Here is a 10,812-nt window from a genome sequence, read left to right on the forward strand (position 1 = left end):
TGTGACACTTGAGAGCCCCAAGAGTTATCCTATTTTGGTTGTTGTCATTGTAAGAACAACCTGCAGCCCTCTAGTACAAAGTCAATCTCACCTCATCACAAATATACTGAATGTACTGAATTTGCTTTATAAATGCATGATTTCCACATTAATAAAATGTATATAACTGTTCAACAGATTACTTTTTTCAGCAAAGTGTCCCATCACTATTCTAATCCACACACTGTCTAATTCATACTGTGAAGCCCTGTCACTGTACTGGCAATAAGACATAGAGGCACTTAAATGTACCTGGGCATCTGCCTGTTGCTTCTTGAGCTGCTCCAGCATGGCCTGGAACTCTTCCTCTTTCTGCTGAGCCTCCACTATGGTAGCTTGGTTCTGTTCATCGTAGGCCATGGCCACCACGGCCAGGATCAGATTCACAAGGTAAAAGGAGCCCAAGAAGATGACCAGCACAAAGAAGATCATGTAGGTCTTCCCTGCAGCACGAAGAGTCTGCAACAACCCAACTCACCATCAGCCATTATCAAACTGATAAACTAACTTTCTGTACTCTAAGGAAACTTTTTATAAAATACATTGTATTATAATTGTATCATATCATATCATATCATAATCTCCTGACACTGTTCTATTTTTTACTGGTATATACATTTACATAACCACTGCAAATCATCATGGTGGGTGGGAACAAATATTGATGGAACAAATTTGAATGAAGTTTAGACTCTTTCTGTAGGTCTATTCATCACCAAAGCATCCTAAAATGTGTTTAGTACACTTATTTAGTTACTAGGTTTTAATATGTCAGTCGCTAACTGCATCTATATTGACTATATTGACGTAACTGCTTTAAAAGAAAACACACACCTGTTGGTAGAGATTCTCCCAGTAGTCTTGAGTCATTAGTCTGAAGAGAGAGAGGAAGGCCCATCCAAAGCTATCAAAGCTGGTATAGCCATAGTTTGGATTTCTGCCTGTTTTATAACAGAAAAAGCCTTCTGGGCACTTCCTAGAGCACAATAAAACAGTATTAATATCTGTAAATTAATTCAATTGTGAAAATAATGGAAAAATAAATGGTTGGTTGAAAGGGAATTTTATATTATATTCACCCTAATGGTGTAACAATACACATATCAATCAACCTTTATTTTTGACTCAGAAACACATTGATTCAATGCAGCCGAGCATTTACAACTTCAAGCGATAGAAAAGAGTAGACTAGAGTTTAATCAGGTTAAATTTCGAGAAGAAACTACATAAACAAACTAATACTAAAGTCAGCAAAAAGGAATGGCAAAAGAATAAAAAGAACAATTAAGATTTAATTAAGAAAATAAATGATATAAAAATAAAAGCAAATAATAATATTTCAACATAAAAAGATGAGCTAAAATTAAGTAAAAGGTTTATAAAAAGTAACATTGTCTATAAACTACATCAGCATAGTCCAGGGCTGATAGTATTGCTGACTCCATGACTCTTTTTTCTGGCATACATAGACAGACAATATTTATTTTGATAAAGGAATCCAAGCCTCTGCCTGCACTTACTGACTAATTTATTAATATCAGATATAAATAAAACTTTGTCATCCAGCCAAATACCAAGATACTTATTCTCTGTATATATTAAATATGACAGGAACCTGAACTGAGCCTTTGGGACTCTTCAAAATCAGGTTTAAGTTAGTATTTATGAATAAATGACCAGCTGTAAGAAAATATACAATATAATGTTTTACTGGTTAAATTTAAATTTTGGATGGGATAACAGAGGAACTGTTTTTGAGGGTTTTCAAAAAATGTTGAATGTTGGCACAGCTGGTGAACAGGCTGAGATAATCTGTTTTGGCATTTCTAATTGCAGATGTACCTTTATTTTTTGTCTGTATATGAGCCAGTTCTCTCCATCCCTCTGTGTCTGGCAACAATCTAAGCTGTATTTATAAATTTCTTACCAGGGACTTCATCTATTTCTTATTCTTCACTTTTTGGGGGATGTGTTTGTTTACAGCTGCTAGGAACAATTTACTAAAAAGATCTAAAGCTAGAACATCTGGAATACTGAATGTAAGGTGAATTTCACTCATAGCTAGGTCAGAGAGAAAAGCGTATGTTCTGGTTCCATAAAACAAGCCCCCCACTCATTTCATTTGCAAGCCTCCATGTGTACTTTTGATCATTAACAGTGGTTTGAACAAAAGACAGTCTATATAAGTGGCACACTGTTTGAATTGTTCCTTTTTTGTTGCGTGTTGACATCTGAGGACCTGTTAACATGTACCTCTTAAGATAATCAGTCTGTGATTATAAAAAGGCTGTACAGCGTGGTGAGTGCTGACTTACCCTGCATCTCTTGCCAATCCACAAAGCAGGGGGTCTTTCTTTCCAGAAAGCTTATAATAAGTAGCTACAGGAAAACAGGAAAGAAGAGCTTTCAGTAAACTCCCAAAACAGAACAGTGCTCAGCTGCATGTGACAAACATACATATGCATCCCTTATGTATATGTAAATGTCTATGGAATACTAAAGACCGGCTCACTTAAGTAGCTGTAAACTGAGAGAGAGAGAGAAAGAGAGAGAGAGAGGCCCACTATGGAAATCTGTGACACTATGAACAACGACCAGATAAAAAATTTTTTCATGATGTGATGATGTACTTCTACAGAGATAGAGTAAACAGATCAAAAAATGATTGCAAAGGTGACAGAAAAATCCTACAATTGCGTACTTCCATCATGCCTAGAATAATAGCTGTCAAAGCCTGCGAAGACAACATGCTCTTCATAGCCATTCTCTTACTATGAACTTCAATCTGACATGAAAGCTTTCCTCTGTATCTGGCTAAAGTACTTTATAATGGGTATCATATTTCCTTCCCACAAGCAACCATGAATCTCTTTCTTTGCCACACTCTTTCTCACTAACACTCTCTCTCCTCCTTTCTATTCATATTTCCCCGAATATCATTTTACACACATATACCAGTGCTGTCTACTGCTCAGGAACACATGCACTCCAGTGTTCTTTCTGTTTCTTCTAAGCTGCTGCTGTCAGTGTTTACTGTCATAACCGTGATGAATTCACTCTCCACTGTATTCTTATTAAGCACCGTGTCGGCTCCTCCTTCCCAGCATACAGTTACACACTCCCTCGAGCAGCTGCTGTCAATCTTCATTAGCCCCACCCCAGCCATGAACCCTATCATGCTTATCTGTGCTTATCACAAAGGGTCTCAAGACTTAGCCCTGCTAATGCTTGCTAATGATCCCGGGGGATATGGAGTTAGAATCATACCATTAGAAACATGGATTTGAATGGTACTATTTTGAAGCTGTATCACAGTATCGGAAATTAAATTCTGAATTGAAACTGATTTTTAAGGTTTAAGGTTAGAAGAGCAGTATAAAATCTGAAACTGAAATCTGAAACCAAAATTATTTCCGGAAGTCTAGCAGACAAAAACAGTTGAATACAGATCACAAAGGGCCTGTTTACACCTGGCATTAACATGCGTTTTGTATATAGATTGAGACTTTTAGAGATTCTGTTTTACGCTTGTCATTAAAATGTCTCTCCCGTGTGACCAGATTAGATCCAATTACACTTTCCTGCGTAAAAAGTACATCAACAACATGTACATCATTCCTGTAAACAACGATTTCTCATCAAAGTTGTCCTGCTACGAGAAAAAGCAAATGACTATTGAAACAAGGGAACCAACTCTGGAAAACTGCTCTCATCTACCGGTAAATAAGCACAAGCACACGAACACGCACAAGACACAAAAGTTAGAAAGAGAGAAGCTGAGATCCACAGTAATATTAACTCATATTAAAGTTTTTTCGACAGGTGTATTTCTACTAAATCTGATCACAGAAAACGCTTTCCGTTTACAACCTGTGTTAAATGTAAACAAGGTTGTCTCTGACCACCTCTGAATATGATCTGATCACAATGTGTCTTGGAGGTGCCAGGTGTAAACAGGCCTTAGTTCAGAGAGAGTTCAGCTCTCAGATAAAAAATCACTGATATATACTGATATATTTTATAATATAAATAAATCATATATTTAAGCAATTTCCTACAAAAGGCCATGTGTTACCCACAACACCAAGCAGGGTGAAATCACTAGCATGCCTTTAAATTGTAATAAAAGTTTTTAAACTGAACAAACACAATTACTCAGTTTAAATAAATGTATTCAATACAATACATTCATGAGGTAGATTATTTGGTAATGATAATCAGGGTACTTCCACTGCAGACTGAAAAATCTCCACAAAAGTGACCAATCAGCACATCAATAATAATTAAAAGTAGAAATAGAGAAAATAAACAAGTAAGAATATAGTTTTGTTTAACCAGATGTGAACTGAAGGGTGGAACTGATATTGCCAATCTAACAGGCTAACGGGTTCCTTATCTAATATTTCAATATGGCTTTAAGCTGGAGTTGACATAAGGTTGCACTGTAAGTGTAACAGAGGAAGTGAAAAACAGATTACTTAAATGTCTTTGTGCGTTTAAGCTAGAGCTGCCATAAATAGTATGAAACCCAGTGTGAGAAAGAATATAAAAAAACGCTGAATGCTAATATTGTGAAAACACTGTGTGTCACTTGCTTCATTGAACAAGCAATTGTGAGTGCTTGCAAAGCAGCTGAAATAATGTCAAAATGACTTTTTGGCATCCAGCCTTTCAGCAATAATGAAACCTACTAAAATATTCTTTAGATTGCAGCATAACAGCAAATGTCCAGTTTAAAATTCAACCCAACCTGAAATGTGCTATCCTAACCAAACAAAGCTAATAACACTCACATGGGTCTGCAGTGTGGTTTTTGAACCATTCTTCGTCGTTGGAAACTATGCTTCCATTTAGAAATAGGCTTCCATTTTCAGCCACAGTGCAATTAAATGGTATCTGTACACATTTATATTTGAGGTGCCCCATGAAGAGCTGCAGACCAATCAGGGCAAACACACTGAGACAGAAGACAGTCAGGATCATCACGTCCGAAAGCTTCTTTACTGACTGTATCAGTGCTCCTACAATGGTCTTCAGGCCTGCAAGCAACACAAGAAGACTCAGACGGTGTTCAAGAGTTGCAATGGACTGTATAACCCAAATGTCACTCACTCACTTATGTTTAGCAGGCTAATCCAAAAGGGCCGCTATTAGCTTTTAATAGTTATCAAAATTAACTGAAAGAGAAATGAAATGGCAGAAAACAGAAGGCAAAATGACAAGGTATGACTAGTTTAAAATTAGAATTTGAAAGTGATAAGTGAACATTTTATTCATGTAGAAATGATGAACATGCCTTAATCAAATAAATTTAAGACAATACATTTTGAATGTGGATGGCACAAAAAGAGTGACACCTCTTGACATTTGCCTCTAGATCTTACCTGGGATGACTGATATAGTTTTCAGGGCTCTGAGAACCCGGAAGGTCCTTAAAGCGGACACATTACCCAGATTCACAAACTCTGTCACATATCTGTAAAGGGGGGTGGAGTGAAGAAGGGAGAGGAGGTCATACAAACATACCTATATATATATATATATAGCGTACCTGAGATTACAGAAATAGTTCTAAAAGTTCAGAAATAGTACCCTAAACATGCTCAGTACTCTAAACATGCAGAGAGCTGACACACTGCCTAGCTTTACAAACTCTGTTACAATTCTGTAGGATCAAATGCACAGTAACAAGGGGTGCCAAGTTTAAACTAAGAATTTTAATCCCCAACTCCAACTGAAGCATTTTTACAGTTGTAACAGAGGACACATCATATAATAGATTTCCAGGGCTATCCTTTGGCCTGTAGCAAAGTATATGTTGCTCATGTAAGGCAGGCACTTAATGATAAATACCCTACTTAATGATAGACTTAATCAATAAGATAATATTTGGCTCAGCTTTAGGGCTTGTGTGCCAAATCAACTGTGCATTATGGACTTACGCAAAGCTGTTGACTGCTAGTGGAATATTCACCAGTATTGATCATTCTCAAAACAAGTGTTCAAAAAGAAGTACAGTGATTTATCATTTTAACAGTTTGCAAATGAGGCAGAGTGTCAACTTGACATTTCATTTTTGAATGGATCATCACTGTCAAAACAAAGTCGCCTATTTCTGGAATTTCTATTTTTCTTACATGAACTGTTCCTACAATGAAAAGAACAACTGGTATTTACAGAATTACAAAGCTTTTGATATGACAATGATATTATCTGAAAGTTGATCTTTACATTGTGTCAGGTGCTCCAAAATGGCCTGGAGTAGGTAGTAGTAGTAGTTTAAAACTGTTTACACTAGTAGTAGTTTTACACTGCCTTCCATTGGACGTTTTTTTCCTTCTCCAGTAAAGTTGTTGTTTTAGAGATACAAGGATTTTGTGTGACACTGACGATATGTAATACATGCTCTGTACTTACGCCATCACTATAACACTGAAGTCCAGCCAGTTCCATGGGTCTCTGAGGAAGGTGAATTTCCCTACACAAAAGCCCCTGGCTAGGATTTTTATTAGGGATTCAAATGTGTATATCCCCGTAAATGTGTACCTGTTAAACCACAACATGTCAACCAGGGCAAAAAGACTACAGCATTTCATAAGAATCACTCAATCGTTCAACTGTATTAATTAACTGCATGTTTAACTGTGAATATAGAAAAGGACTTACTCTACATTCTTGGCCCAATCTGGGGATTCATGCATGGTCATAAATGCACAGTTAGTAAGGATAGTGAACATTATCACCATGTTGAACAATGTGATAGTGGCTGTCAAGGAAAACCTGACATAATGATTCAAACACAGTTGGAAACAATATTTGCACCTATTGCATGGAAAGTATGAAGCCTCCAGCTTAGAAAACTCACAAGTACTCACAAGTAATTTTGCAAGGGGTTTCAACAGTAATGCAATGTAAAAAAAAACTGTTTCTATTTACAGCAGTTCAGAATATTGTATAAGAACTAGGGCTGGCAAAGTTAACATGTTAATAAGAACATTAATGCAATAACTAATTAATTCCACTAATGTAATGTAATGTAAGTAATCACTTTAAAGCACTACCGGCTGCTTCAGAATTTGTTAATTGGAGTTGTTCATGTGAGTAGTAAATATTTCCAAATACAGAATTATTCAAAGTAATGAATGTATTCTGATGTTTTTTAATGCCCCTTTATGCTCAAATTGTTAATAAACGTATATAACTTATTTAACTATAGGTTAGGTTTAGGGCCAAAGTTAAGGTTAAGGGTTTAAATAGAATCTATTTCATTTAATCATTTTAATTTAATCATAGATATCTAAGTCAATCTTAAATAATCATAAAAAAGCTGAAATCAATCAATAAAACAAAACCAATAAACCACCAAAATAAAGTACTACCATATTATTTTCCAATTTAGGGGTTAAAAGATTGATTGATTTATAATTGTGTTAACTCTTACATATATGTGCACTGCTTTTGAAATGAAAATGAAATGTGGATAAAAGATTCATTGTTATTGACTACACAATAAAATATTTTATATCATTTGACAGCCAATAACAACTATACACTCTTTATAACTACTCTTAAAAAAGGTTTTAGCCATATATGAAAAGGATATGAATGTACCAAAATCTTTATTGATATTCTTCTAATAAGGTTGAAGGGGCTTAAGATATACAAGGCAGGAGTGGCGTTGAATCTGAAGATGGTCTTCCCTCTGTTCAATACTATAAAGGTCTAAATAAAGGAAAAAGACAAAAAAACAAACAGAAAGCTAATACACAGCTATGATCATTTCCAATACAACATGTCAGACTTTTGTGCTACATGTGCTTCACTATTGACCCTGCACAAACTATACCGTTTTCTAACAAAGCCTGAAATCCTGGTCAGCAAGCTATAAGCCACAATGAGCAACTCATTCAGCCCTCAAAGTCGCAGTTTAGAAATTTAATATGAATCATTTCTCATCTGCAGCATAGTACGACCAGTTCAGCAGAGCTAACAACCAATTATTAAGATTATCTATCTTAACTAGAGCAGAATTTACCAACTTTCAACCTAATCTCCTCTGAAGACATAACTACTGTCACTTGCTCTAGATTATGTCACTTAATGTGTCAGTAAATTATTTGTATAGGTAGGTAAGAAAAATAGGTTTTATATAAAAAATATACTTGTTATAAAATGTGTAATACTATATAATTTGAGCATGGGTTTGACATTAATTTAATTTATATTTATTATTTATTTATTATTTATTTATTATTATATATAATATTTATTTATTTGTTAACCTAACTTAAACACCTAACTGGCACGAATGTATAGATTTTAAGATCCTTATGGTTTAGGTTGCCTTTTTCAGTCATAAAAAAAATTTGGAATGTAAATAGAAAATAGAAAATAGAGCACAGAAAATGTAATATGACCTGCTGATTCGCTGCTTGCATGCGGTCACTCAGGTTTGTGGACGGTGGAGCAGATGGAAGCTAGTGTTTCAGGGTGCTCCCGTGTCTGTGTTACCTTCTGGCTCTCTCCTTTTAATTAGGTTGTTATAGTCAGACCTGCCGGAGTCTTCAGACACACTCTGATACTGCCCAACATTCTCTGCTCTCTATGAATCCATTCAGAACTAACTCTGTCTCTTTCTCTTTTCTCTCTACCTTCTCAGAGTAAATGGTCACCCAGCCCGACCTGCTGGAAGATTGCCCGCTAAGGTCCCCTCTATCTGCGTCAGACCAGCTGCCACCTACCAGTCCGGCCAGCAGAAACACCCCCCCACCATCACCCATGCCAGACCAGCAGCACACCCTCTTACCACTGCTACCTGCCTAATGACCATGTTAAAATCTAAATGGACTCTTAACTATCTGCTACTATTAATATTACCACTATTATCTATAATTACTTGTCATTACTCTTACCATCACTGCCATGACTATATTAAGTTATACAACTCCATGATTATTATATTATGATCATGAAAATGTTGCACACCAGAACAGTTCAACAGTATAGATGGTTTGATAACTTTTATCTAATAGTTCTGACCAGAGGAGGATGGGTCACCCTTGTGAGTCTTGGTTCCTTCCAAGGTTTCTTCCTCCAGCTCTGAGCAAGTTTTTCCTTGTCACTGTTACCTTTGGCTTGCTTTATTTTTCTTTTTTTCTGTCTTTTATTAATCACTGATTGTGTAAAGCTGCTTTGTGGTCTGAAAGCCACATTAATGTGTTTTAGATTAAAAAAAAAAGTTTGAGTTAGTGAATGCATTGTAAGCTGTTTTTTTCACCTTTAGTAATCATGTTAATCATCTGAAGTTTGTGCATTATGCAAATTGACAGCTCATTATTACAAGCCACTATTACAAGTCACTGCATGAATAATCAATTATAGATTGACAGTCTAACAACACTTGAATTACGCAGAACAAATCAAAACTTACTTTCTGATTGCAGTAAAATGGGTCCATATCCTCCAGTGGTGTGGACACCAATCCATTGGGAATGTCCCCATATATGAGTGGAAGTTTCTTTCCTGCTTCCAGGTCTCTGTTTGGTGTTGGTTCATCCTCATCATCAGTATTCCTTTCCTGCTCTTTTTTATTATTCTTGGCATTCTCCTCTGCGATACGCTTCTCGATGGCCTGAAGCGACTCACGTGTAAATGGGCAGAAGCTGTCTGGTCCTGGTGGTGCAAGCATCTGTGCCATCTTCGCATCCTGTACCTTCAGAGTGAATCGCTAGCCCCCTGCACAAGAAGCCGCTACAGATGCAAAATAATATTTAAAAAAAAGACAAAACTTAATTACACAAAATTAGTGAAGATTGAATTTCTACATGATAAAAATGTGGTTAAAATGCAGAACTAGGATTAGTCGATGTATAAACATATATATTTTTACTTCCTTTACAATATTATGTAATTATTTTAGTTTGCTGAAATAAATATTTAATGCAGTGCAATAAACATTTTGTTCTTCTCAAGTTTTAAAAGTTCATACTTTGCACCAGTATTACAAAATGCACCAGTATTAGCCACATTAAAAAAATGTCAAGAGCTATGAATACTGATGAAATTGGTCTAAACAAACCCCTAAACTGTTAAATTCTTTACAGTCATTACTCACGTGTGCTGCCCCAAAATTCACATACACCCAGCTCTCTAGGAAATGCCCTTAAAGGCTCGACGTAAGAGCTATCTCAGGGGAATACAGCGGCAGTCAGAGGAAACTAACCCATCCCACCTAGCTAACCGCACACCAATTAGTACACAAAGAGGACCACACACTGTAAAGTACAAAGAGGACATCAACACTGTTAGGTAAGACTCAGGAATACTTGTGTCTCAATGTTACAGTACTATGCTAGTCTAGGCTAGACTAAACTGTGCTGCATTCGTCAGCCATTGTGATGATGAGCCAATGAATAACATTTTCCACAAGCTCACCATAAAAGGAACATCAGTGTGGTTCATGCTAAGGCAGAATAATAAGATATAATAATTCATCTTTGTAGTAATTTAAGCTTCATAGAACCAATACATTTAATCACATAACATATAAAACACCAACTCTTATTTACACAATGAAAAGTGTAGTGGGACATAATTTATCATAATTACAATAACAGTCACATTGTGTTACCCCAGGCAGCCTTTAAGATACCCATTCGTTTTTAAAGGTCAATTAGGAACACAGCCATTTCTTCACTGTCTCTCCTATCAAAATACTGCAAAGGTGCATATTCATCCAGTTAAGTCATGGCAACATCTATACATTCTGCAGGT

The 10,812-nt window shown here is 36.1% G+C and overlaps 1 protein-coding gene across 6 annotated transcripts in view; it reads right to left on the reverse strand.

The window, feature by feature from the left end:
• Positions 1–9,736, reverse strand: part of scn1laa (sodium channel, voltage-gated, type I-like, alpha) — a 28,037-nt gene extending 18,301 nt beyond the window's left edge. For 3 of the 6 annotated variants that reach the window (XM_072685766.1, XM_072685761.1, XM_072685762.1), the window contains exons 1-9: positions 9,470–9,736; positions 7,643–7,761; positions 6,706–6,795; positions 6,457–6,585; positions 5,424–5,515; positions 4,833–5,078; positions 2,355–2,418; positions 874–1,015; positions 292–498 (exon numbers count right to left, since the gene is read on the reverse strand). In XM_072685766.1, coding sequence (XP_072541867.1) covers positions 292–498; positions 874–1,015; positions 2,355–2,418; positions 4,833–5,078; positions 5,424–5,515; positions 6,457–6,585; positions 6,706–6,795; positions 7,643–7,761; positions 9,470–9,736 — 1,356 coding nt within the window. Of the gene's footprint in view, positions 1–57; positions 61–281; positions 499–873; positions 1,016–2,354; positions 2,419–4,832; positions 5,079–5,423; positions 5,516–6,456; positions 6,586–6,705; positions 6,796–7,642; positions 7,762–9,469 lie in introns of all 6 variants that reach the window. The other 3 variants (XM_072685767.1, XM_072685764.1, XM_072685765.1) reach the window with 2 other exon arrangements.
• Between the last annotated feature and the right edge of the window lie 1,076 nt (positions 9,737–10,812).

This window comes from Salminus brasiliensis, chromosome 8 (genome assembly GCF_030463535.1).
Source record: "Salminus brasiliensis chromosome 8, fSalBra1.hap2, whole genome shotgun sequence".
Lineage (NCBI taxonomy): Eukaryota > Metazoa > Chordata > Actinopteri > Characiformes > Bryconidae > Salminus > Salminus brasiliensis.